Source organism: Scleropages formosus, chromosome 19 (genome assembly GCF_900964775.1).
Source record: "Scleropages formosus chromosome 19, fSclFor1.1, whole genome shotgun sequence".
NCBI lineage: Eukaryota > Metazoa > Chordata > Actinopteri > Osteoglossiformes > Osteoglossidae > Scleropages > Scleropages formosus.
The window spans coordinates 17,230,967-17,258,735 of NC_041824.1; the positions used below are offsets into that span (position 1 = coordinate 17,230,967).

Below are 27,769 nucleotides of genomic sequence, written 5' to 3' on the forward strand. Positions count from 1 at the left end.
TCAGTGCACAAATGTTTTCAGTGTTCACAATATTTTTTTTATTTTTTTTTTGGGGGGGGTGGGGTCAAGTTTCCCAAACTGCTTGGAAATTCAAAACAAATGCTGTTGCGTGTCTTCACCCCAACCCGGCAGAAACAATCCTCTTGACCTCCGGTGCCGTGTCACTACGGTGACGGTTGCCATGACGCATGGTTATGTTTAAAAGCTGTTTGTATCTGATTGCTCTGGATCCATGCAGCGGTCGCTCAGATGGGACTGGCTTATAGTGCGTAAACAGCGAGGGTTCGACGTGAGCAGGCTAAGGTGGGGACTGTGGGGGGGCTTCCCCTAACGCGTCCTCACACTTCCTTCTGGTTGCCTCGAGCTGCGTTGACGTACACACCGATGCGGCGTCTGTGTCAAGCAACCCCCCGTGCCTCTCGTTTCATGGCCGCTCCGGCGTCCGGGGTGGCGCGAGAGTCCGCTCGGGGCCGGACGAGCCGATGCCGCCGCCCGGTTCCGTGCGCGTTCGCCGCCGCTCGCCCCGGGCGGTCCGTGCTTCGCCGTGTCCCTACGCATCGCCGCGGGGGCCTTTGGCAAGACCACGCATCAGCAGCGTGCCGCACGCATCTCGTGCATCTCAGCAGCACTCTTTGATGTCAAACCACAGCGCTGCGCGAGGACTGTTGACACAGAAAAGTCCCATTTGCAGTGTTTTCACCGCGAATTCCACCGCGTTTGCGGCGTCTTTGTTTGTTTACCCCTCAGTGTCACATTAACGCCGACTCGCTGCTGGCGGCTGGTGGCCCGTCAGCAGCGTCTTACCTTCGGCCAACGAGTGTTTTCCGTCCCTGCAGCAACAGACGACCCCAAGGAATGGGATCAGGTCGCTGTTTCCTGCACGGGCTCCGTCAGCAGCGTCTCACCTGTAAACGGCTGCGTGTCCCTTCCTTCCTACAGAGGTGCTTGGGAAACGCAGCGTTCCCAACCAGCGTCTTAAACATTATGTCATTTTATTAAGCAACCGAAGAACGAATGATGATTGAATGTGAAAGTTGAACAAAGCGCCGCCCGATCAAACGGCTCACTACGATTACTTGCAAAAATGCAGGAAAAAAACGTTTCGGTGTTCACACTGGTGGCATGCAGCTTTACAGGAGACACCCTGATCAGACACCCTGTAAATTACCTTTTCTACCTTGTGTTGTGGAAATTCAGCCTGCTCGGTGCAGTATGACACCCTGCAATGGCCAGAGAGCCCAGAGCTGCTGTTTGCTCCATGTATACCATGTATATATAATAAAACTATTGCTTAATTGACATCGGGGGGGGGGCGCATTGGTGCACCGGGTTTGACTGGTGCCTACTGTGTGGTGGGTCTGTGGTCCGAGCCCTGCTTGGGGTGCCTTGCAATGGACTGGCATCCCGTCCAGGGTGTGTCCCCTACCCCTTCGGCCTTGTGCCCCATGTTGCTGGGTTAGGCTCCGATTTGCTGCGACCCCACTCAGGACAGGTGGTTGTAGACTTTGCATTAGAGGACATCCGAAATGGCTTATGGTGTTACATTTGCCCAGAATATTGATAAGTAGTTGTACTTTCGGTCATTTTTACGGTACTAGATTGCAATAAATACCTTCTAGTACAGCAGGACAGGAGATACAAACCCAGCTCTTTGGGCTGGAGGGCAATTTTTTAATCACTACGCCAGCTGCTGTCCAAATTCTTTAACCCATAGAACTGGTATGTCATGTGTCTTTTACTTGGTATTTTACCTCGTAACGGTGTTCTATGTTTCAACAGTTTCTTCCTGGAAACGTACTTTGTTTGAAACCCAAAAACACTTTTATGAGAAATGCGATCCTTGGTCTCGCTGCTCACTGAAACTTTGCCTTCTAAATTTCCTTAATTTCTTATTCGGCTTCAGATTACGCCTTCCGCAGCAGTCATCCGCGGAAGGAAGACGGAGTAAACAAAGTTACAATAAAGTCAGATAAAAAACAAAGGTAGCTTCAGCGCAGGTGCTGACGACCTTGTGTGGACAGAGCAAACATTGTTCTGTACCTGCATGGCTCGTGCTGAGCTACGCTGCTGTTGTGAAACCGTGCGGAGTTCCTGCGATGAAGAAATCCTAAATCAGAGAGCACGTACTGAGCATGCTCTCTGCAGGCCTGCTACATAACCTGGCCAAGTTTCAGCATATCCCTTCTTATCAAATATTGCTGAGTCAGCTGTTGTGTCCAGTCAGGGTCATACTGTGAAGAAACAATAGACCAGGTTGATGAGTAACGAGGTCTCCTCGGTATGCCCACCGAAATGCATATGGTTGAAAATGAAATGAAAATCTTCCGTTCAGAATATCAGTTTCGGCATTCGGTGCATATTTATGAAATACCTTGTGAACCGAATGCATTTCCTTATCTGATTCATGCTCATCTGAAAGACTCCTTTCATTCGTTCAAAAACCGAGCTGCTTCTGGGTTTACGAGGTGAAGTCCAGACCAGTCCTCCGGCCAGAATTTGTGGAAGATGTTTACCGTGCCTCTTGCGTAAACTGAAACGGTTGGTATAACAGCCAGTTACATCGTGGCACATGCCGTGTCCCATTAGGAGGACAGAGACACGACTATGGCCACAGTAGGACTTCCTTTATGGTGACTAATAACAACCGAAGGAGGCGAACCCTCGGAGGGGAGACGGAAACATAACCGCGCAGCCCTTTGCGCATTTCTGGTCCCGGCGATTTGAAACTCTTCTGCTGGAAGTGTGTTGGATCAGTGGGGGTTTAGATGAAGGACGAATGTGTATTTACCACAGACTTTGCTGTACCACAAAATAACGCAATCTCAGAGGTAAGGACACATATACTGATTTCATTCATTTATATATCCATTTTAGGCCCTTTTCCCCACAACCCCTTACACATTGCGTGTAGAATAGTGTGTTACTGCAGGCCTGGACCCAGGGGTCACGGGCTGTGTAATGAAGGACACTGCCTTGTATCCTTAAGACTGTTGGTTCAAGCCCCATTTCTCTTACTGCTGTTTCAATTTTGATTGTGAAAACTGAAAATTTTCTTTAAAATGTCTTACGCTGCTAAGGTACTTAAAGTGATTTACCCAGTCATACAGTTGGGTAAATCTAACTATCTGAAATGGACGAGACTGGGAGACAGGGGGATAGGTAGGCCCAGTCGCCAGAACTTTTATTAAGAACACCAAAAGGGCAAACTAGAACTGTAGTCGTGGGGCAGGCAAGGGTCAGTGGAGGGCCAAACGCTGTTCCGGGGACAAAACAGGAGCAAAGGTCGATTTAGCAAAGCAGAGGTCTGGAACCGAAGCCGTGGAGCCACGGCATCGGGAATGAAGGGGCGAAGAGGATCGAGAGGGCCAAGGCCGGTATGCTCTGTAGCTGCATGGTCAACGCTGTGGTTTCAAAAAGTTTCCACAACCTGGTGAGTCGACTTAGTTCTTTTATACCCTGCTGCTTTGCTTCTGTGCAGGTGCTGACACTTGGGCTGATGGCATGGGTGTGACACCATCGGTCGAGGGTAAGTACATTTCTCAAGGCTGCTAGGCTTAAAATCCAGCAGGAGGACCGTTGAGTGCAAGCTGGCTACCCTAACCACTATGCCACTTGCTGCACCTACTGGCTCCACTTTGTGTACTGGATTGCAGTCATCCAGGCATCCGTGTGCATGACGCGAGTCCCTGCGTCCCCAGGATTTCAGACGGACCGGCGCTCCGACGAAACCTTGGGGTTCCCTGGTGCAACAGCAGGAAGGGCAGCTGTTACTCAAGATTTCCCCCCCCCCCCGCCCCACCCGGTACTTTGGTCCCTCCAGCTCCCGCCGCCACCCCAGCCCCCACAACCCTTTGCGCGTCAACAGGACCTGACAAAGCTGATGCGCATTCGTGAGAGGATGGAAAAGCAGAAGTGGGGACATGTCGAAATTGTGTTCGGCACTTCGCCAAGGCGGCTCTGGTCACTTACGGGAGCTCAGCAGCTCTGGATTCCCGATAGGCCGGAGGTCCGGATATCCGTAGGGCGTGATCTGAACACCAACCGCCGCATATGATCCAGCTTGCGTTTTGACTCTACATGCCATGCGTGCGCAGGTCATTTGGTGAGGCCGACCATGCCCTCGACAGCAGCGTCCTTGCCGTAGGGCGTCCTCGCCGGCCCCAGCATTTTGCTGCTGGAGACGCAAAATTTCTTTTTTCTTGGTTTTATCTTTTTACATGTTGCATGACTTCCCTAAATGCAAAAATTTGCACTTTTCGCTATCGTTGTGCTTGTTAATGCTCACTTTTTTGAGCCTAGTAATCTTAGGTTATTCAAACCGTTGTGTGACTTCCTCAAGTCAATGAATTTGCACCTTTTGCTGCTGCTGTTTGTTGTTGGTGGACTGATTCTGTTAGCTTGACGGGGGGGAGCAGGATATGGACAAATTTATGGAAATTTTCAACACCGGCATAAACATACTTCCATTATACCCATGCAGTACTGATATGTGATCCGATAGAGTCAATGGGCACCAATAGCTTTAATGTTTCCGCAGTATCCATATCGGTCCTAGGTGTAAACTGTGTAAAGGCAGTGGGTCATTGTAGGAGTTAAGGCCTTTGCCTTGCATTGTGGAGGTCCTGGGTTCGAATCCCACTCCTGCTGTAGTAACCTTGACCAAGGAGCTTACCCCGCAATGCGGCCATACTCGCTGAGTCTGTAAATCGCAAGCAGTTTGTCGTTGTACCATCCAAACATTTTAAATTGCCTTGGGTAATAGTGTCAGCTAATTATCACATTATCATATAAACAATAAGGTGGTCATGATATAAAGCAGGTAATAATACTAATTTGTCATGGACTGCAGCATTAGATCAACACCAGATAATATTAAACTGCTTTGAATAAAGGCATCAGATAATTATACAACATTATAGATAGTAATATAAAGCTCGTAATGGCAACAACAAATAAGTGTTACCCTTGGTCAAAGGTGTCACCTAAATACCAGAGTAATAACAGAAAACATGTTACTGATTACAAGAGATGCTTCACAAACATCCAGATTTGTACTGTGACAAACAAAATTTTGAGCCAATAAAATTCTTATTTCAGGGAAGTTTTCACTCGCTGTATTACTCACACAAAAAATGTGGCACAAGTGTGCATTATAAGACTGCCAGCAATCACAGCAGATTCTATGAAATGCTGCTCCAGGGTTTTCAAGGAAAAATGAGGCTTCTGTGTTTTGGGGAAGTCGCTTAGTTTTCACCACAAAAAAAGAAAATCGAGGAAGGGTAAGTAAAATTTTAAATTTCACAAGATCACATTTTGCCAGAACCAGGCAATACGGTTCCCCAACAAGGAGCAGAGGAAGTCTCAAAATAGAATAAAAAAGGCTACCAGTGTCCCACATGCTTCTAGGCAATGCAGCAACTTCAGAGAGTGGGCCGGAGCGCCGAAGAGGTTAAAAAAGTTTGAGATAAAGGGTGACGCAACACGTAGTTTACGGACAAGCTCTCCTTCGCTGACAGTAAGTTTGTAAGGAAAAAAGGGGCGGGACTTTTATTCTAGAACAAATTGAACTCTTCAGGGAGTGTGGGAAATCCCCAGAACTGCTCAAAAGTAAGCAAGTACACCGCGGGAGCGGGGAGGGTGTACGGGGGCTCGGGTCCAGAACTTTGACCCCTTGTGTGCCGGACGGAGCATTGCGGCACGGCGCATGGCGCACGCACGCCGCGGAGTGACGCGCGCGGTCCCCGGATATTGTCTCGATTGTCGCCGGGCTGCCGCTGTCGCCGATGGTGCGTCGCAGCGTTGTCCGTTTATTTTCCTTTTTCTTTTGGCTCACTACGGATCCAGGCAACCACACGGATAATAACAATACCATGCAAGACGCTTGGCGGCAGGTGGCACGGTGCTTAAAGCTGCTGCCTTCCACTTGAAGGCCCCGGATTTCAATGAGGTTTCATACTTACCCAGAACTGATACAGTAAAACTGCCCTGTTTCATATTTTAGGTAAAAACATCTATTGATGGGCTCCACCACGTGCTATTCATTAACAGAGATGATATTAAATGGAAGAAGTTCAGATGACATACCCGCTCTAGGGTTCCCCAGCAGGGCCCCACCTGAGACCTGGAGCAGTGACCTTGAGGCTGCAAGCCTGTGTCCTTAAACACACTGCAAGCTGCTGCTTTACCACTTACTGGATATTCATTTCAGGAGAGCAAGTTCAGAGCCCCACCATGTTGCTGTAACAGTACAGACACACTGACACTGGGGTGTAAAATGACCAGAGAGGCCAGTTGCGTATGTAGACACGCACGGACCGAAAGGAACACGTGTACTTAATGCTGAAACGTCTTGCACCCATTCCTCAGCTGTAAGGCTCCAGCAAATTAAAATGACATAATTCATTCAAAAATTTTACATTTTATATATATATACATTATATATTCCTTGCATAAATACATACATTTTACATTATATATTACATTTCACATCTATCTATCTATCTATCTATCTATCTATCTATCTATCTATCTATGTTGTTACAGGGCTGACTTTTTAGTAACAGTTGAAGTTGCAGGAAGTTAGGGATCTTGTGCAATAGCAACTCTGACATCCACTATGGGAAGTGTTTTGACATTATCTAAACTAAAAAAAAAAAAAAAAATCAAAACTAATTTGGTCAATTAAGTTGGAAATGAATGAATAAATAAATACACACACACTTCCAGAACCGCTCATCCCATACGGGATTGCAGGGAACCGGAGCCTACCCGGTAACACAGGGCGTAAGGCCGGAGGGGGAAGGGACACACCCAGGACGGGACGCCAGTCCGTCGCAAGGCACCCCAAGCGGGACTTGAACCCCAGACCCATCGGAGAGCAGGACCCCCGAATAAATAAATAAATAAATAAATAAATAAATGCTAGCTTTAAGGGAAGGGACAGTTATTCACTCCAGTGTTTGCTGATAATCTTAAAACTTCTTGGCAAACACTATGTTACTGCTTTCTCAGCTTTCCATCAGGCACTGGGATGTTTTCAGATATGTGCAGTTATATATTACTGGTCACTCTGATGACTCTTGAAACCGCTATGAGATCACATTTTACAATGTAAATTTCAAGTCAGTCTTTTATATTAATGCATTATATATGTTTAGTGTATATAACTTATGCTATTCCATATTAAAAATGTATTTTGATTGTCTTGACATTAAAACGTTGCAATTAACTGCCACGGTACTTACAAACGCATCAGTGATTCTTTTTTTTCCCCCTTAGATTCACTGCATTTAATGTATTTTTAAGACCTTTCCTAAGATTGGGGATCTTGGATTGCAATGGCTCCTCTTGCTGGGCGGCATGTCGGAGGCCTGAACCCGCGCCAGTAACAGCTGTCGGACAGCCCGACGCGGTCATGTTACGGCTCTCAGAGGCTCGGCCGTAGGACAGCGCTGGGTTCTGCACCTCATGGCCCACACGCCAACTCTGGCACATCTCATGAGGACTCATTTGCGGTTGTGTCCTCCTGCTGAATGATGAGAGCAACACACAACCATTTGCTCGCCTACATATGGACACATCAATAGTAGATGATAGCAAACTAAAGCAGGGCAGACACACACGCAAATAAATGACCGACTTGGCCTTAGACGTAAGTAAAGCTTGAGATAAACCTGTTTGCACATTGTTAATCATTTACGAAAGACGCAGGATTTGAGGGAAACAGAATTTATGAACGCGTGCGGGTTATTTACGGGGCAGCAGATAGTGCAGTGGTTAGAGCTGCTGCCTTGCGATGGAAGGAACCAGGTTTGAAACCCACCTCCTGCCTGTAGTACCCTCGATCACGGCACTTACTCTGAATTTTCCCAATATAAATGACCCAGCTGTAAAAATGGATAAATAATTGGAAGCTGCTTATCCTTGTAAGTCACTTAAATAATTAGGTAATTATTAGATAATTTCAAAACTCCGTTCGGCATTACTTCCTACATTGTGTTTTTTTTATGTTCTTTGTATAAATGCAGCTGCTTTTGGAGATCGCCAAGGAGTGGTCCGTTTTAACGGTGAGCCCAGCGTTTCCTGCAGCGGAAGGAAATTCATCGAAAGGGGGAAAATTGTCCACATTTGCTGTGTTTTTTGTCCATTTGGCATTTTCGGTTCCTTCTCTCTCACGCAGATACACACATTCATTCAGAAAGGACTTGATCGTGAGTTGGGTCATTCTTGGGTTTCCACGTTTCTTTGTGAAATGCATAGGTGTAACGGCGGAGTCATGCCCCCCAGTGTTTACCGAAGCACTCAATTATCCCCATAATACTGAATAAATCTGACTCCTGCCCCATTATATGTGCACACCATCCCTCAACACTTGACAAGTGTGTACCCTACTGGTAAAGTATATTATATCGAAATCTTTTCTGATGGTGTATTTATATTCAGGGAAATCTGTATTTTCTTCTCTGTTCATCTCTTCATAGGTTGGCATGAGGGCCATTGCTATCAAGCACCAATGTGTAAGTGAATGACACGAACACATTGCCCAGTTTTGTGTCTCCTTGAGAACACATTTAGATTATTTTTTCTTTATTCTGTTACTTAACCAACGTTCTAATGCAAGATCACTCGTAGCTTGACATAGCTGGGTAGAGCCTACTTCACTGAAGCAATTGCAATATTCATATCATTAATTCTAGCAGCACCACTGCTGGGACTGGAACCTTCAGGTTGTTATCTGTCCACGAGCACCGAACCACTAACCATCAACGTGTGCTAGCTGAATCATTTTCCTTTTTTATCGAAGAAGTGTGATGTTCTGCGATGCTGTTTAGGCACCCGCTGATAACCGAACTGTGAACCGTGCCTTATGGTCATGTTGCCAGTATGCTGTAGGGAGGTCCAGCCTGTGTTGCAAGTTTTTCTTCCCATTTTATTACTCAGCAAAAGTTTTAGGGAATCAAAAGCATCTAGAAAGCCAAACTTCTTCAAAATCACAAAGTTTAACTTAAATTTCAGTATTTTTGTGCTGAATGCTGAGTGGAAGCTGCACTTCAGCTATTAAAAGGGTCTGAGTGTGAATGAAAAATCACTGCTCTTCCAGCAATCCACATTCTTTTCACATGAATATTGCGAACATGTTTGTCCCTCAGTTTCAGTTTCTCAGCTGGTTTTGTAAAAACGGTTTTTTTCTTCCCTGCAGCAACTTTTGTTAGGAGTCTTAACATCATGCAGAACAAATAGCCTGCTGACAGTCCCAGCTGGTCCCAGCTGGATGTTATTTTTGCAAGAAAGATTGCCTTTCACAAAACTGGATATATCCTACTAAAATGCCTTTTTTCAGCTTGTCGTCACTCCAGACACACACACACACACAAACTCAGTCTCTACACTACTGTCGATCAGCATATGTTCATACTGAGCAGGCAACGTAGATTACTCACAGTAGTACTCAGTGTAGACAGATCTACACAAAACAGTTTCTGACAATGTATTTCTGAAACATATACCTACAAATGCTTACCACTCGCCACGTGAACGTAAGTCAAGCATCTTCTTTGAAAAATATGTTTTAATGGTCCGGACACAGACACATGGTACAAGTGAAATGAGGTGGAGCTGAAATAACAGCTATTGTAATCTATCTATCTATTTATCTATCTATCTATGTTTGTTCGTTCAGCTAAAGCCTTTGTCCAAGGAAATATATAGGGATATATGGCCCATTTTGCTGAAACCCTGCAGTGTGTTTGTCTGCTGCAGTAGTGTGATGGATAAGTTCTTCTCATCACAAGACAAGTGAAAAGAGGAAGAGGTGAGAATCAAGCACGATCTCATGGAAACAGAAAGGACAGCTGCTGACTTTCACCCCCATGGGTGCAGTGCATCTCCTTCAAAAGACTTTTTCAGCACTACCTTGGTGAAATTCCTGAAAGGTGTTAAAATATATTTATAATGAAAAGTCAAAGAAATATGTATAAAATGTCTACTGTTTAGCGACTACAGCTGTGGTACATACCGTCCTCCACACACCTTTATTATGCATACATCTTCACCCTGTTGTACCCCAAAACCACAGCTCTTTCAGTATGATCCAGGTTTCTCTCTGTTTAATTCTAATGGGAGGCCTTGTGGTGAAAGTTTTTAAATCCAACCAGTGAACCTATTTAAACTTACAGCAAATGCCATCTGTGTCAAACAAGCAGCTTCCAAATTTTCTCTTTTTGTGGTCAGTTTACGAGCATAGTTTATTTTTAATTTACTTTATACCTTTGCTGAAGACAGCTTACAGTTATGTACCCATTCTCAAAGCTCAATATTTTTCTACAGTAATTTTAAAGTACATTTACATTACTTCATTTAGCAGACCCTTTTCTCCAAAGCGACTTCCAGTGAACATTATGTAGCGTTACCAGCCCACACACCTTATTCACCGCGGTGACTTACACTGCTAGATACACTACTTACAATGGGTCACTCATCCATACATCAGTGGAACACACTCTCTCTGTGTCACACACACACTATGGATGAACCTGTGCAGCATGTCTTTGGACTGTGGGAGGAAACCAGAGCACCCAGAAGAAACCCTCACATACAGGGGGAGAACAAGTAAACTCCACACAGACTGAGTGGGGATCGAACCGACATCCTCTTGCACCACCTAGGCACTGTAAAACAAGTACTCGCTTAAGGATAAGACAGCAGGAGGGGAGATTCCAACCCAGGATCTTTACACTGGGAACCTTAACTACACTATAGAAGCCGAGTGACTGTGGTGATCTGAGTCCATGACGCTCTAAGCAAAGCCTTTAGCTATTTCCATGTTTATGTAACACAGTATAGTGTAGAATCTTTGTTACATTTGTAAGCTTACCAAACTTAAGCAGAAACAAATATATCTGATTACATTATGTTCAAATAAACAGTGCCAGAAAGGAAAAAATGATAAAATGTTTAAACTCCAAATGTCACTTGAACATACTACTCTACTAACTGTGATGTTCACGTTGTAAATGTAGCCCTATCTAGTTTCTCATCTTTACTTAGCAACACTGGTGAAGTTTTTAAACCATTGTGTGATATCTGAAATCATTTCTAAAAACTTTGTCATTTCAAGGTTACTGTGTTAAAACCATTAAATACCCCGTATAGTCTCAGCCCATTGCGTGCCACACTCTCTAAATGCCTTCAGCTCATATACATGATTATGATACCACGTTTACACATATTTAAAAAAAAACAATTACCAAAATGTTCTGCTTAGTTTTTTTGACAGCGAGTTAATTTTTAATGCTTCTGTGGCCTTGAACCTAATTTCATGTGGAGCAGTGATCTTATCTGAATAAACTGTTGATCTCAACTTGGTCTTGTGCTGGTTCACAATGCATGACATGTGAAGAAGGCAGCGCGTGGAATGTGTTAACAGGAAACGAGGAGCCACCCTTCACGAAAAAAGCCAGCACGAGAACAGGTGACACTGCGATAAAGCGTAACATTATAAAGGTTGCTGGTTCAGAAAACGGCCGAATGATTCAATTCTGTATTACTTCAATAAAACACTAAAATATAATAAAATAATACTAATAAAAAAAAATACATGCATCCGTACGGCTTCTCAAAAAAACTGCGCATACATTTTAATACAGGAGAATTCAGAGGTGCCTAGATGTTACGGTGATCATTTCAAACATGTGGTCTATTTCACCATTTATCTCAAACCCTTCTTTCATTGTACACCAAATATCTACCCGCAGTAAATTATTTTGAAACACATTGTGAGACATTCTGTACATACATACACACATACATACATACATACATACATACATTTCTATGTTCCCAATTTCAGTGGATGCCAGTTATTATTCACAGGAGGGTCTCATTGCTGCTGTAAGACAGTTGACCAAAGTAATAATTTTTCTGGCAAATGCTGAATTGCCAAATGAAGGTGAAAGTAGTTTTATCTCTGAACTTTGTATAAACTACTGTGAAAGCAACACTGGACTGTCAAATTATAGTCAGGCTTGTGTTGAAATAATACAATAAATTAAACATTTTTAATGAGGATACTCTGTATGCACTGTCATCCCACCCAGGGTACCCCCCCCCCCCCATGTTGTCCCAATGTTTCCAGCGTAGGTTCCAGATCAATGCGACCCTGCTAACAAGACAAAGCAGTTCCTGAAATTGGATTAATGATACTGTATATGTAGTATTTCCTGAGGTGGCACATTTTACTGGTGCTCCTCAAAATATACACAACTCAAAACAGAGGGCCAGATATCACCTGGGGACCTCCTACAGAGTACAGTTTTGTACAGTTGCAGACTAAAAATATCAGCTATAGTTCATCAACAAATTTGCTTGAATTCTGAGTCATATGTCTGCCCTTTTTTACACCTACACTAATTAAAAATATTAACAGTTTGTATCAATTGACCTGCTTATTCCAGACTGCTGGCAGTTTGTTTCTATGTCTCTCAAGCTAAATTATAGATATAATAATACGCAGGCAATTCCTGCAGGTCAATGGCCTTTGTTCAGAGCCAAATCGGGTCTAAGACCAAAGATGTGAGTTAGTCGATTTTATATACAGAATGCACCGTTTGGGAGTAGGGGGGCACGGTGGTGCGGCAGGGTGGTGCCACAGGTTCAGCCGGTGGCCGCTGTATGGAGGTTCTGGGGTTCGAGCCCTTCTTGGGGTGCCCTGTCCTGAGCGTGTCCCCTTCGGCCTCGTGCCCTGTGTTGCCAGGCAAGGCTCCAGCTTGCTGGGACAAGCGATTGTTGACAATGGATGGATGTTTCTGAGTATATCCTGTTAACTGTATGTCATAAACTGTATGTTGATTTTTCCTAAAACAATGTATGTGTGTCATTGCCATGGAGGATGGGAGAAAGCACTGAATGGTTAAGGATTTAATAAATTAAATCGTGCTTTGACAGGGTCGAGAAACACATAAGAGCCCAGCATGAGGACAGGCGCTTACAGTCTTCTGCTGCTAATTGAATGTACAGTTGACCTAGTGTTTTATTGACTGCTCTACCTGCATTATATATTTCCTTATCATAAATGTGCTGTTGTAGTCTATGTATTTAAAATAAAGACTGCTATGTTGAGTCACCAGTCAACAATTAGGCACACGTTATTTTCAAAGTAAAAATATTATTTATTCAGATAAAATACTTTAACGTTACAAAAAAACATGTGTACGGTTTTACATCTTTAACAGATTACTTCATAGTATTGGCAATGCATTGAAGTAGTTACATACAGTTGCATCATACTCATGCAGACCAATTCTTCCCTTGACAACACATTTTTTTTAAAGAAAGAAGGAAACGGTGATGTATTTAAATAACATGATAATACTCGGTGTGTTTAAAAGCAAAACGCGTACAAAAAAATGAAAAATTTAAAAAAAAAAAAAAAAAAAAAAAAAAAAAAACAACACACACGAAGAAAGAATCACAGTGGCGCGCCGTCGTTGTGCGCGCGCTGAACTTCGTCCGTTTGTAAACAGTTCACGCGCTGCTGTGGCGCGCGTGGCTAGAGCGTGCCCACTTCAAAGTGTGTCCTGAAGTCCCCCCCCCCCTCTCCCCTCTCCCCAACGGGTGCGAACCTGTCCACAGTTCCAGCCTGAGTCGGAGGTTCTCGGTACCATGCCGTGGGAGCGGGAGCGGGCACATTAACACTGTCCGGTGGCGGAGAGCAGGTTGCGCAGCGTGGTCAGCTCCCCCGACAGCTGCTCCACGCGCTTCTGCAGCCGGTGGTTCTCCGCCGTGAGCTCGAGCACTTTGTGCTGCGTCTCCATGTTGCGCATCTTCGCCTTGTCGCGGCTCTTGCGCACCGCCAGGTTGTTGCGCTCGCGCCGCTGCCGGTACTCCTCGCTGTCCTTGTCCAGGCGCTTCTTCCCCTTGGCGCTCGAGGACACCTTTCCGTTCGGCTGCGCGCTCCTGCCCCCCTTGTCTTGCGGGGCGGGCGTCCCGGGCGGGCTCGAGCAGGTGGACGAGGCCGTGGAGATGTTGCCGAGGCTGCCGCTCGGGTTCGACTGGTACTGCAGAAAGGGTCGCACCTCGTAGCCCGAGGAGCCGTTGTCCATCCTCGCGTCTTCCTTCTCCGCTCGCTCGCCGCCGGCCTTCAGGTAGCCGCCCAGGAGCTGCGGGCTGAACACGGTGTCCACGCGCGTCTCCAGCAGCTCGGGGTATCCCAGGAGGCTCTGCTCCCTCCCGCCAGCGCCGCCGCCGCCGCCGCCGCCGCCGCACGCCTCCTGCTCGCTCCCGGGCAGGTAGTTCCTGCAGTTCTGCAGAGCCGCGAGCCGCTTGCTTTTGTGCTCTTCCGCGAGGAACTCGGCGAAGATGTCGTCGGCGCGCGACGCGTGCAGGCTCTCGCGCTGCTGCTGCTGCTGCTGCTGCTGCTGAAAGTGCGCGGTGGGCTCCAGGTAGATGCTGAAGTCGATGGCTTTCTCGTGCTCCGCGATGCCCAGCTCCGTCATGGAGGCGCCAATGGAGTGCTTCCAGACCCCGCCGCCGACGTGACCGCCGCTGTTCTTGCTGCCGTGGAGAGCGAAGCAATCCCCCTCGTAAAAACCGGCCACTTCCATGGATCTTAACACCCGCCGGATTGGGGGGACCACGGGAGTCAGGCGCGCACCACCCCGCCGCCGAACTTCGCCCTTATCAAAGTGCGGAGACGCCCCTCGCTGTCGCTGAGTTGCGCGCGGTGCCTCGCGAGCGACGCGACGCTCCGGAATCAGTGTGAGTTTCGCGAGACGCGGTCCGTGTGCGTGAGTGTGTTTACTCGTATGTTTCTGACTCCGAGTCCAGCGAAGGAGGCGTTAAAGAAAGTGCAGTTCGTGTTGACGGTCCATCGTGAACGTGCTTATATAAGGACCGTGGGCGGGAGGGCGGCGCTCCCGGAGGCCTCGGATGGCTGCGTGACGTGTTTTACCGGCTGAGCCTCCAGAACCTGAAATCCGAAGGAGCTTCCCAGGGTTCATGAACCGAAGAGACGTGAAAAAAAAAGCGCAAAAAAGGAACGACGGAAAAGGAGCGGAGATCGAGATGGGCTCCCATCGCGGAGCCGACTGAGAGTCTCGAGAAAAAGTTCTCCACTGCTGGTTCACCAACCATCAGTGATCACACACAGTACCCAACTTGCGTCGTTGGTAGGGAACTTTTCTTAAAAAACGGTTTTCTTACTTCTTATCAGGGTTTTCCAGCTTTAAACAGATGACACGTATAAATTCGTTTTAGCCACACACTTGACTTATAACTCAAGGTAAATAAAGTGTTAATGAAACTCAGTAAAACTCAGGAGGCAACCGGGTAAGGGGATTGTGTGCTTCTTTGTCATCAGCCCTTTAGTGGTTAAACCTAATGTGCCCCCCTGTGTTTTGGTATAACACTCTGTTAATAATACTTCTTTATCCAATAATTAGCGGTGACACCAACAGTTTTTTGATACAATTGTATACATGTCCATTTGAACAGGTGGGGGGCACGGTGGTGCAGCGGGTTTGGTCAGGTCCTGCTCTCTGCTGGGTCTGGGTTTCGAGTCCTGCTTGGGGTGCTTGTTGTGACAGACTGGCATCCCATCCTGGGTGTGTCCCCTCCCCCTCCAGCAGCTCTCCGCAACCCCACTTGGGACAAGTGGCCTCCGACAGTGTGTCTGTGTTTGGACGGTTAAACTGATCCATTGGTTTGGGTTACGAAGCAGTCACCCGCAGGTGTACGCTAGAGGTAAGTTCTCACTAGATGTGGTGTAGAGTAATGAAGACCAAACACCAGCTGAGGCTGGTTCAGAAGTGAACTGGTGAGTAATGCAGACTAGTCAAAACCAGCTGAGACTGTTATTGATAAGGCCTGCCTTTACATGGGAGGAACACAAGGGTGCATAGAGGACATTTTTACAGGATTCAATACTCACCCCCCCCCCCCCCCCCCCCCCCAAGGTGCGGAACACTACAGTGGAATAATAAAAGTATAAAGGGGAAACAGTTTTAAAAAGGTTTGTCTGTTAGACCATGTTTGCTGTGAGACTGATTTGACTTTTCGCAGTATACTGCACACATCCTGTTAGACCTGTTGATTACTTAAACACCCTAAGCTGGGTGTCTAATGTCTTTTGTAATATATACAGTAATTGATAACTGATCCTCTAGCAAGATGTGTACAAACTGAATTACTAAAATAGGTTATAATAAATAAAGTTAAAAGTAGTAACTCGGGCCTTTCAATAAGACGCTGCTTTGTGTTACCAATTATTAAGCCACAAAATATGGAATAATGTAATAATGCTTCTTTATTCACGTTTTAGACGTGTAGAGTCACAAAAAACTGTTTTCCGAGTAAACATCTTAACCATATAGGGCCCTTCCACGGAGAATTGTACTGACATCTACTGGTCAACAAATTATTATTTTTCCTTGAGTCGTCTTTTTTGAAACAATAAATAAATAAATAAAGAAATGAATAAATAAATAAAGGATTCGCGGTCGGGATACTGCTGTTGCCCAACGATTAATGAATACGAAAAAACAAATCAATTGATGCATCTGTTTGTTTATCGTTTAAAGCTTCTTGCAAAAGTCCTTATTGAATTTACCAGACGGGATTGGATTTTTAGTTTCTACAGTGTCAGTAGTTTATTCTCTCACTGCAGAACGGCTGTACTACAAGCTCTAACAGATCCCTCTCATGGCTTCTTTTATCCAGCATTGTATCATACAAAATGTAGCCTTGCATACAGTATTAAAGTCCAGCTCTGGCCTAAAAGCTTGCTTTTTTGTTAGTTCTTATTAACTAACCTAAACTTATCAAATATTGAGAAGTAGCTCTTAGCTGGTGTTGTTTTACTGCCACATTTCACAATTCATCAAAACAGTTATATTAAAACACGCAATTGTGAATTGTTTTAATTGGTATCTGCGTTTTTTCCCTGAGGGGGGCGTGATGGCGCAGCAGGTTTGGCCCGTGCCCGCTGTGTGGGAGGTCTAGGGTTCGAGCCCTGCTTGGGGTGTCCTGCGATGGACTGGCCTCCCGTCCGGGGTGTGTCCCCTCCACCCTTGGCCCTGTAAGCTGTGTTGCCGCGTTAGGTTTTGGGACAAGTGGTTCTGGACATCGGTTGGGTTAGTTGTTTCTCCCTTAAATTCACTAAAATTAGTAATATATACGCTAAAGTGAAAACCCCAATCACAGAATTGAAAAGTAACGTTTTACATGGCATCATCAGGTGTTTTAATTTAAACGGTCGTATTTAGTAATATATTTGTAGGAGTGTATAATCTACAACTTGTTTCAGAAAACGTATTTAGAAGTAATAGGAATAATAATGCATCCATCCTTCAGTTTGCATTAGCCACTTGTCCTGGTCAGGGTCGCGGGGGTCTGCAACCTATCCCGGAATCACTGGGCGCAACGCTGTGGTTACAACCTGTACAAGACGCCAGTAATAATAATAATAATAATAATAATAATAATCTAAAGTTACAATGTTGGCTTGGTGAAGAGCGCCATAATGAAAATGAAAGCAAAATCGTATATAGTTCAAGATAAACTTATAGTAATGACTACACACTCGCGCTTTGTTTGTAAAACTGGTTAAATTAGTCATTAGAACAACTTCAATTTTTCCTATCCAGAACGAATGGAGAAGCATTTTTAAATGGCAGAAGCTCGTTTAAATCCGAGACCAAGTCCCGTCAAATTTCCCGAGCGATCGGCTTTTCTAACAGGTGTCACGAAGTCAAATGACGGACGCGTGGGGCGCGCGAGGCGAGCGCCGCGATCTTCCGCATGTCGCCGACCAAGGAGGCGTCTCGTCTCACCCAAAAGCCCGTCGAGCTCTTGTCAGCCTCTCTGTGATTGGTCCGCGCAAGGGCGTGGTGAGGAAATTCCATCCCTCGCACCGCCGTGATCCTACGCGCCGCGCATCGCCGATTGGCTAAGAGGAGTCGCGCGGTCGGCGCGATAGGCTGCGAGTTGTGACAAATCGGCGCTCTGGGGGAAGCGTCACGGAAGGACTGCGATTCCGCCTCTCCTGTTGGTCGCTCGCCCGGACGAGGGGGTTGGACGTGCTGGGGAAACATGGCGAGTGAAGAGAATGGAGAAGGGTGTAGGCAAGACGTCCAGGAAGAGCCCGAACCAAGGGGCCCGGGCCGGGGGGAGCACCGATGGGGCTCTCAGCACGCAGGTGCCCGTGAACTTGCGAACCTGTACTCGCCAGGTGAGGCTCAGGTGACGCGCGGTGTGTGCGGGGCAGTTCGAGGAGGAGGAGCGGGTACGGCGTACGGTACGGTACACGCTGTGTCGCTGTGTGTGTGTGAGAGAGCCCAGCCAGGTCAGGTGCTGCCCTGCCTGTCTCTGCTGCTGAGACACGGACGGCGGCCGACGGCGACGCGCGCTCGCACTGGCACTTTGTCACAGTCGACACGTGCGCGTTCCGCTGTACTTCCTTCGATCATTCCCATCACTCACTGTGACTCTGTGCTGCTGCTGCTGCTGGCTAGAAACCTTAATTTACTATAGTATGGGGGACGTGGTGGGCGCTGCACTGGGGGGCTTAATGAGAGTTTCAACTTGTCACTTTTAATCTGATCTTGTTCTAATTATTATTGTATTACTGCTATTTGTAACTTAAAGTTAAACAGTCTCAAGACTCAGCCTTAACCCGAGCAAAAAAGTGTGTCAGTCAGTGTTTGATTATTGATTTTTTTTTTTTGTTTTTTTTTTTTTTTTAATTATTTCCATATTACACGTTTGTACAGTTGGATGGTCCCTGAATCAGTCAATGCAAAGATATGAACCCTTTCTGGTGCGTAGGCTTGGCTTCCTGGGTTTCTTATCTCCGCTTTCCTAACCTGTCAAATAAAGGTTGTAGGTGAAGTCTTGGCTAATTTGACTAGTTTTATTTGTCCAAAAATCATTTGTTCTTGTTCTGCGCTTTAAGCTTCTGAGTATCGTCAACATTACATCTGCATGCCCTGCTATGTTTAGCAAACAGTAAGACCTTCTGAGATTAATAAAAACAGTGTGATTTTTTTCCCCCACGTGGAAAGCTCTTCTATACAAACCTTTTTTTGAAATTTGTTCTGTGATCTTATCAAATGTCAGGTTATTCATCTTGGTGTAAATCAGGGCAGCGTGTTTTATTATGGCTTTTAATAACAGCTGCTTTTTTTTTAATGGCCTGTATCTATTAATAAACTATCAGCACTGATTTGACCTGCGGTGCTACTCTGACACCAAGGGCTACGTGACTGCAGACAGCCCTCATTCAGGAACACTCTGGAATTCTGTCGGCAGAGGTGACGGCCTTTGTGTCTTTTCAGCCCTTTGGGATTAGAGATTGCCAAACAGTTGTCCCAGGTCAGGCCAGCTATTTATATTCACCCTGGCTCTGAAGTGTAGCTGTGTAATGTTACCGGAGTATGACGGCCCATGGGAGCGAACTGCACCACCGCGTTCGGTGGGATGCTGAGGACTCTCCTCTGCGTCGGAACAGGTGAGCCGGCATGTTCGAAAGCCCTAAATGAAAGGAAGCATTTTAAAGCTTCCTTCATGGATCACTCATTCTGACCCTCTAAGTGTGGACAGCAGCTGTTGATTTAGGCCATTTGAGCTGTTGCCATTAGCTTGGTGAAGTTGCGGAAATCTCTTGTTGTTGTAACATATGTGAAGGCCGATGCGTCATCTTGAATTGCTTCGGCAGGCTGCGTACCCCGTACGTAAAATGGCCTAAACCTGTCCATTGTGTTTCCTTAGAGCCCCTGCTCCTGCTTCACTTGAAGTCTTCTTGAAAAAAGGTGAAAATCAGAGCCGAAGCAGGGCTCCTTGACTCTTTGTCCGCGGTGGCAGGTTCCCCATGTTCTGCGTGTACATCTATACCCCTGGCGTTGAGTTCCATGTAGTCTTTTTTTTTTATTATTTATTAAATGTTTGGGCCTCTTCTGCCAGGAGGAACTTCCGTGTCCTTGAGCAAATGAAGAAGTCTGCAGCTTTTGTCCGGGGGGACTCGCCGAGCTGGAGGACGGTGCCGCGGCAGAAGGCCGCAGAGCCGTTTGTCAGCTGGGATAGGGCAGGTGTTTCACAGCGCGCTGCTTTTGGTACGCGTGAGCGGCTTTGCTCGGGCAGGGTGGAAGCAGGTTTGACGGATAATCTAACTGGAGCCAACCTTTTTTGGTAGTCTTTCTTCAGAACAAGCCTGAACTGGAATGGAAGTAAACTTATGGCCTGCAGTCTTCTTTGACCGGTCTGTGTGTCCTGAGTAATGTAAGGACATGTTATTACCATCATTCTTGGTTTCAAATAAATGGTATATCAGACATCTGTAAGTGTTGTAAGGAAGATGCTGATTTATATCAGGCACCCCATCCCCAGTCACTGCTCTAAGTACACTCTTTATCGAGAGGTCTGAGCTGGTGAACCGGCCACACCTGGTACTCATTTCCCGTAATGGGCTGTGGCTGTCAGTCTGAAGATGGGGGGTGTGGCCAAATCCTGGCCTGTTGAATAATCGCGCGCACTCACTCGCACACTCGCTCTCTGTTGGAAACCGCTTGTCCCGAGCAGGCTCACGGCAAACCAGAGCCTAACTTGACAACGCGGGCTGCAAGGCTGCAGGGGACGCGCCCAGGACAGTACGCCAGTCCGGCACCCCAAGCGGGACTCGAACCCTAGACCCGCCAGAGAGTAGGCACACGCCAAACCTGCTGCACCACTGCAGCCCCCTCTGTTGAATAATAATAATATTATTATTATTATTATTATTATTATTAATTATTATTCTTTTTCGTAGTACTACTACTACATAAGGTTGTATCCCATCAAATATAATGTTGAATAAATTGTGTGCCAAGCAGTAGGTGGAGGCCAGTAGACCGAGAGCAGTATCGGTGATATGAATCCAGAACGTGTGTGTGGCCACGTGTTTTTTCCCACACTGCATTGCAGGACTGAGGAGCTGCCTTGTTTGAAGTGGCTGAAACTCCGGCCACTGCTTTAAGCGCACAGGGCAGTCATTGTTTCCAACAGACGTCGCAGCCAAGCTGATTTGTGGTGTCCCCTCCCCCCCATTTGCCCATATCCTGCTAAAGAAATAGCTGTAAATTATTTCACCGTAAACATATTCATATATTTTGAGTGAGTGAACACAAAGGCCAAGTTACATTAGGTGTCTAGTTCATATTGTCGCTCGGTTAACGTGTCAGGGTTTATTCATCAACATGTTTTCACGTACTTTATTTTTGCATCGGTCTCAATGTAGGTTCTTTCCGTTCCTGTAACGCACTCTTTGTATCGATCTCTGAGATTGCTGAATGAGTAAATGTAGGTGTAGGAACACGGTTCACTTGACACCTCTAAACAAGGTCAGTGATATTCTTACCCAGATTTTTTTTTAATTATTATTACTTTATTTAGCTGAGACTTTCCCCCAAAGCAGCTTACAACGTAAAGCTACTTACAGTGATATTTGCATTTGTACAGGTGAGTAATTGTTACCGGTGCAATTCAGGGTAAGTACTTTTATCCAAGGTATTACAAGAGGTGAGATTCAAACCCGAGTCCTTTTTATTGCCAGGTGGCAGCTCTGTATGCTGTGTCACCTGTCACCACGTCGTAGTCCATACGGACACCTGGTACTGCTGGTTTTCTGCCCTAATATTCTTTTAAGATTTTGGTGTAAATGCCCAGTGCAGCGTAAATACGTCACGCTTTGGCTGAAGGCAGCGGTTCTCAATCCGGTTCTGTCTCTGCAGGGAAAAGGTGCCAGGAATGGATCAGCGTCGTCCTCTGCTTCTCTCTCATGGCCTTCAACTTCTGCTACCTTCTTGCCAACTTCCACCTGGGCCACGTGTGGTACATCCTGCTTGGCATCGGTGGGTCAGCAACCAGCCCGGGTCTCACTCCTGCAGAGTCACCCGTGCCGCTCCGATGTTTGGCTCTGGAACTTTCGTGAATGAGTTCACGCTTTTTATTTTTTTTTTTTCCCCCATTTTCTGAAATTTTGTTTAATTTGTGTGTTTTATTGGCGTGACAATTTTTATACGCTTCTGTTGGCAAAGCTGCACCTGAACAGTTATGTGAATAACAATATTTGTAACAAAAATGATGGATAAATAAATAAACTTACAATATATAGATTACATAAATGCAATAGAGACATAAATAAGCGGATAATAAGCACAACAATTGATCCCTGAACCAGTAACAGTAACAAGTGTGTGTGAGTCAGTGGATGAGTGCAGACACTCCTCTTCCCATGACAGGTGTGTACATTGTCTGCTGTTAGTTTCACACAGTCTGCTTATCTCCTAATAAGCAAGGTACCTCCCATCTTTCTCAGTTGCAGGAATCCTGACGGCGGACTTTGCGTCAGGTCTGGTCCACTGGGGTGCCGACACCTGGGGCTCAGTGGATCTGCTGGTTTTTGGAAAGGTATGGAGAACTTCGGCTCCCGGGAGCCCATTCCCATCCTTGCAGCGTGTGCCGGTTTGGCAGACTTACTGAGTTACTCAGTAGTCGCTGACATTGCCAAGGGTGCGTTTTGGGTAAAATCGCAAGATAAAACTGCACTGTTGCTCATGCTGCTGGTTTCGCACCCTGTAGGTGTTTCTCACTTCCACCGTAGGTCTTTCAGTGCTGAAATGAGACGAGTTGTCAGCGTACACACTCTCTCCAGGTACACGTTGTTGGCAGTGGATGAGTATGTACCTGTCCTCTTACCCAACCGAGGGAACATGGGTCGGTTTGTGTTCCGTGGGCTTCCTCAACACACATGGATAGTAATTATTTTTTCATTTAACTAACGCTTTTCTCCAAAGCAACTCGCAGTGTTAAGCTGCTTACTGCAATTTACCCATTTATACAGCTAGGTCATTTTTACAATATCAATTCGGGGAAAGTATGTTGATCAAGAGGTGGGATTTGAACCTGGGTCCTTCAAGCCTGAAGCAGCAATTTAAACCATTATGCTATCTGCTACCCCCAGTGAAGTGTTATTGATCTGTCTGTGAATGATGGTCATGTTGTGCTGCAACCAGACAAGACCGCATTGCAGCTCTGTGTCTTCTACTCTCATGACTTTTGTAACCTGGAGGTTGCGGGCCCTCGGATTATGTTTTCACAGGGTACGAAAAGTACCACTGAGTTCAGTTTGACTCGGCGACTACTTCCCTGGGATTCTGTTGTAAGAGAGGGTGTGGAAGTGGTTAACTGTTGCCGCCTCCTACACATGTCTTTGAGTTGCGAATATGGGGAGGACATCCCAACTCCCCACAGACCGACCTGGATTTGAACCTACACCTAAACCAGGAGCAGCGAGCCACAGGGGTTACCCACTGTGCCACCCTGCATGTTGTATATCAATGTAAATCTCTGCATGGTAAATGGTACTGGGTGAGTAAAAAGTTGGAAGCTGGGTGCCATCCATTAAGAATGAATCAGCCTTCCCATCCCCTCGCGTGGTGAGAATGGAGTCAAGGTGACCTTCCACGAGATGTGTTGTGTTCCCAGATTTTACCCCTTCTTGTCTTCCATCTCTGTTTACACCTCACTTAGACTGAGCCCAGTGTTTTTCCTCCTCCTCCTGCCCCTCTCCCTCCCCTCCAGGCTTTTATCCGGCCCTTCAGGGAGCATCACATCGATCCCACTGCCATCACCCGCCATGACTTCATCGAGACCAATGGGGACAACTGCATGCTGACCCTGGTCCCGTTGGCGAACATGGCCTACAACTTCCTCACTCTGTCCCCTGGTGAGCAACCACTGTGAACGTGGCACCGACAGCATTTGGTGGGACAAATCCTTCTGTCCTTTGTCCATCTTGGCCGTCGTGAACCGTCCACCCGAAGTGGACTGAGGAACCGCGAATGTTCAGCGCTCCCCCCTCTTCCTGTCTGCAGCTGAGCTTTACCACAGCTACCCGTGGAACTGCTACGTCTTCGCGTTGGCCATCTTCGTCACCCTCACCAACCAGATCCACAAATGGTCACACACGTACTACGGGCTGCCGTGGTGGGTGACGCTCCTGCAGGACTGCCACATCATCCTGCCACGCAAGCACCACCGCATCCACCACGTGTCACCACACGAGACCTACTTCTGCATCACTACAGGTCAGCCTGCCGGGAGTCACACTCTTCAAAAAGTCAGGGGATTAATACGAGGGATGCAGCAATCAAATAGGATTTCCGAGTTTGCTTGCTTTGGATTCAAGTGTTGGTATTGGTGGAGCGGTCCAACTTCTTTGGAGACCTGTATTTGAGAGATGTTTACTGTGTAGGGGATGAGTGCGAAACCACACTTTGGATCTCGTGAAAGCAAAGACATGCCTTGTAAGTCGGAGTAGGTGTGTTAAATGACACTTATCGTCAAATTCTTGTAACTGGAATGGGCGCATTGTGGGGTGTGACTGTAAAGTGCCCTATAGTCATGTCAGCCTCTCAAAAAAAAATGAGGATAATTTGTGTTCCATTCTTTGTTTTGCTGAAGTTTTGTCTCTAAATCAATCTTTTATGACTGAGGAAATTGACTCGGCTGTAATGGAAGATGTTAGGTTTAAATCGGTAAGTTGAGGTCGCAGTGTAATAACAGATCCTCTTGTCTTTAATTCTGAGACCAACAGTGATAACTGCAGTCTCAGGTCCAAAGTAACACTCTCCGCATCGAATAACTAGGAGCACAAGAGGATCTTTTTTTATTACACTGTGTCCTCAACTTACCGACACAAATACAAATGGAAATCTGTTTGTAAATCCAACTGTGTTATAGAGTCTATCGAGGAAACCCAGACCAGGTGATGCCCCTCTTGTCACAAGATTTTAATTTTCTTTTATTAACGTGAAACGACATGTGACATTCGTCAACATCTGGCCAGTTTGTTTGTTTTATTTGTACATCAGAAATCTTAATAATAGAGAGGTACCTTGATTTATTTGCTGGGTAGGATCTGTAAATGTTTTAGTTATAGCTGTAATAAAAATATGGTGTAAGACTTTTAGCTACACTAAAATTCAAAATAAATACACACACACACACACTAAATGAAAATGTCCCCACACATTCATGTTTAATGCAGATTGTTGGCTGATTTTGTCCCATAAACATGTGCAGAGTCTGTCATCTTATTATTTATCAGAATACCAAACAGTAGCTCTAAATGCGGCGCGAGTCGACAGAAAGTGGTGTCTCATTCCTGTATTGTTTTAATGCTCTTTCCTTTCTACTGATCTCGGGATGCAAAAAAATGCAGGAGGCATTCACTCGCAATAGATATTTTTTTTTTTTTCATATCTTTAAAAATTCTGAGCTTTTGTAACACAAGCACCCAGTCTACAAAGGCTCTGGGATTCAAAACGACAACATTCTGGGTAAAATCGGGTTCCGGCTGAACTATAAAGCAAAGTTCTTTCCTCGATCTGCTTTGACTGTAAATAGTGCCTCAAATCCACGTTGCTTTTGGTGTAAAACGTTTGGTACGGATATAAATAATGTAACGCGTGTCCTAAAACATTTCCCTGCTCCATCTCTGTCTGCAGGTTGGTTAAACTATCCGCTGGAGAAGATCGGGTTCTGGCGCAACCTGGAGGACCTGATCCAGAGCCTGACGGGAGAGAAACCCAGGTCGGACGACATGAAGTGGGCTCAGAAAGTCAAGTAACCATCCCCGTCTTCGACAGCCCTACCTCGGACGACCCGCCCCTCCCTAGACTCCTGTCTCCTTCTCTATTTGCATAACTCTGCCCGTAATCAGCAGGCAGATTTAACTAGGTGCGGTCTCAGAGACGGCATAGTGTTAAATCCACAGTTTAGAGCTACGTTTTTAGTTCGACGTCTGGGGGCTCGACATGCTCTGGCCTTACTGGCTGGATCATCAGAATTCAAGTTATGTGTGTTGGTTCTGGGTTACAACAAAAAAACGTGCTTTTTAGGGGGTCCCCACTCGTGGAAATGAGAAATGCTGGCTTTGCGGTGTTCTGTTTGTCACCTAGAGGGGTTTCCACAGACAGGTGGCATTCACAGCCATGTAAAAGGAAGTACTGGTGTATGTTTCACCTGGATGTGGCTGCACGTTAAAACACGCTCGACTACATCAGCATTCTGTGCCACTGTGTGTCAGCCCTACCTTCCTTCCCCTGCCCCACCTTTCCAGCTGGTTCCAGCGTCCAGCAAAAACGACAAAAAAAAAAAAAAAAAAAGCCATTGTCCAGATGTGGTAGCCTAGCATGGATTGTCTTCTGCCTACTATACATTGACTGAAAGGTCAGGCTTTAAATCTTTGTAGGACAAAAAAAAAAAATATCCTAAACAATACTTGAAGCACAAAAACAGCTTTCTCACTATTCCTTAAGCTGTTCTGCGGAACAGAGAGAAACGAATATCTGAAAGGCTGGTTGAGAAGTTGTCAGCTTCCTCTTTTCTCCACCCTCCCCCGCAGTTCAGCAGTTTTACCGCCGTTCTGATATCCCTCGCAGCCGAGCACCAGAACCCGAGACCGTGACCTCCGTTTTGTTTCCTCACCTCTTGCTACTTAGAGATTGACTAGATCGCTTGTTCTGAAGCGGACCCTGGTCCGGAAGGTGGGGAGACGGGCCCGCGGCAGGGTCCGTGTCCGTGTCTCGCTCCTTCCTGCCAGGTTCTCGTCACGTATGCAGTTCTTCCGAAGCAGCCTTATGCGTCGTGGATGCTGCAGCCTGTCGGCATCATCTTATGTTACACAGCGCCTTTTCTTAGAGCCCCCATCATGCTCCTCGGGGGAGGAGGGCTTGGTTGCTGGCCTTACTTCTGCTGCCCCCCCCCCTCCACCGGAACAGCACCTGAACCAGATTTTGTGGCAGTGTGACCCCCCCACCGCTTTCGGAGCCCGTAGCTCTCCATCCACTGCCAGAACCTCTCAGGTGCTGTAAGACCCAGAGGGGTGGCACCACTTCGGCCTGGGCGTTGACATACCACGTGGGGTTTACGAGCACCAGGGCTACTCATCGATATGAGCAGGTTACATTATGAAAAAACAGTACTTTTCGTTAACTTGCTATGCTTTTAAATGCACTAGAGAGAGGAATATGGACCTTAATATTGGGTTTATGTCTTAAATTTGATAACCGATAACACTTGTTTTTGATTTTCATTACAGCTTGACTGAAGCTGTAATGCTGCTTTCTAATAATTGCCATATATAAATAGATATATTTCCATGAAATGGAGCAAGACCAAATAATATGATACAGTACTATTAGCAGCATGCTACCCCAGCCCAGCTCACCGATAAATGCTTGACAGTGCAAAACACTTCATTTCGAAAATGCATATTTTCAAAACAAAGATCACATGGTAGAAGTGTAATATGTAATTGTAATGGATTACTGTTTATTGATTTTATCCAAAACTACCAATTACCTGATTAGTACCTCAAATCTGCACGGGGAAATATGTGAAACGATTTAATCATTGTGAAGCTTTTAATTTTCTTTTTTTTTTTTTTTTTCCTGAATATGTATTTTTACTTAAGAAAACCAATGCAACACTGGGGCCATGTGAAGGAGGAGATACCCGAATCGTGTTACTTGAAAGGGCAGCAGAGTTCAGAGGGCAGCGGATGACTTTGCACTATGGGAAGTGGACTATGTTGCCCGAATTACGATTCCGCTTCTGCAGGGCCAACCACGAGCTGACAGTTGAAACAGCCATGGCTGTGTCAATTCGCATTCCCCAAATTTGCGAAGATGCCTCTCAGTGTGCTCTGGGATGGTGTCTCTGTTAGGTAGTTGTACTG

The 27,769-nt window shown here is 46.0% G+C and overlaps 2 protein-coding genes and 1 long non-coding RNA gene across 8 annotated transcripts; 2 read left to right on the forward strand and 1 right to left on the reverse strand.

Moving 5' to 3' along the window:
* Positions 1–2,339: 2,339 nt before the first annotated feature.
* Positions 2,340–6,442, forward strand: LOC108939226 (uncharacterized). 2 transcript variants are annotated; one of them, XR_003797132.1, is made up of 3 exons: positions 2,340–3,374; positions 3,479–3,526; positions 3,699–6,442. It is a non-coding gene; the product is annotated as an uncharacterized LOC108939226 (long non-coding RNA). The 2 variants fall into 2 exon arrangements; XR_001966491.2 differs by having other exon boundaries at positions 2,354–2,828.
* A 6,874-nt stretch (positions 6,443–13,316) lies between these two features.
* cebpb (CCAAT enhancer binding protein beta) lies at positions 13,317–14,874 on the reverse strand. Its single transcript, XM_029246137.1, has one exon. The coding sequence runs from the start codon at positions 14,598–14,600 to the stop codon at positions 13,686–13,688; it is 915 nt and encodes a 304-aa protein (XP_029101970.1). The 5' UTR covers positions 14,601–14,874; the 3' UTR covers positions 13,317–13,685.
* A 772-nt stretch (positions 14,875–15,646) lies between these two features.
* Positions 15,647–26,316, forward strand: peds1 (plasmanylethanolamine desaturase 1). 5 transcript variants are annotated; one of them, XM_029246181.1, is made up of 7 exons: positions 19,428–19,501; positions 19,762–19,802; positions 21,756–21,875; positions 22,343–22,434; positions 23,608–23,752; positions 23,901–24,113; positions 25,536–25,657. In XM_029246181.1, the coding sequence occupies exons 1-7, from the start codon at positions 19,428–19,430 to the stop codon at positions 25,655–25,657; spliced, it is 807 nt and encodes a 268-aa protein (XP_029102014.1). The 5 variants fall into 5 exon arrangements, with proteins under 5 accessions (XP_029102016.1, XP_018616001.1, XP_029102017.1 ...); XM_029246183.1 differs by lacking the exons at positions 19,428–19,501; positions 19,762–19,802 and adding an exon at positions 15,647–15,738; XM_018760485.2 differs by lacking the exons at positions 19,428–19,501; positions 19,762–19,802 and adding an exon at positions 18,085–18,223 and having other exon boundaries at positions 25,536–26,316.
* Positions 26,317–27,769: the final 1,453 nt, after the last annotated feature.

Bases quoted from the DNA above. Each gene is read 5' to 3' on its own strand.
- cebpb (XM_029246137.1), bottom strand. From the start codon at position 14,600: ATGGAAGTGGCCGGTTTTTACGAGGGGGATTGCTTCGCTCTCCACGGC.
- peds1 (XM_018760485.2), top strand. From the start codon at position 18,085: ATGGCGAGTGAAGAGAATGGAGAAGGGTGTAGGCAAGACGTCCAGGAA. The intron at 21,876-22,342 runs GTGGGTCAGCAA...CATCTTTCTCAG, and splicing joins GTACATCCTGCTTGGCATCG to TTGCAGGAATCCTGACGGCG. The intron at 24,114-25,535 runs GTCAGCCTGCCG...CTCTGTCTGCAG, and splicing joins CTACTTCTGCATCACTACAG to GTTGGTTAAACTATCCGCTG.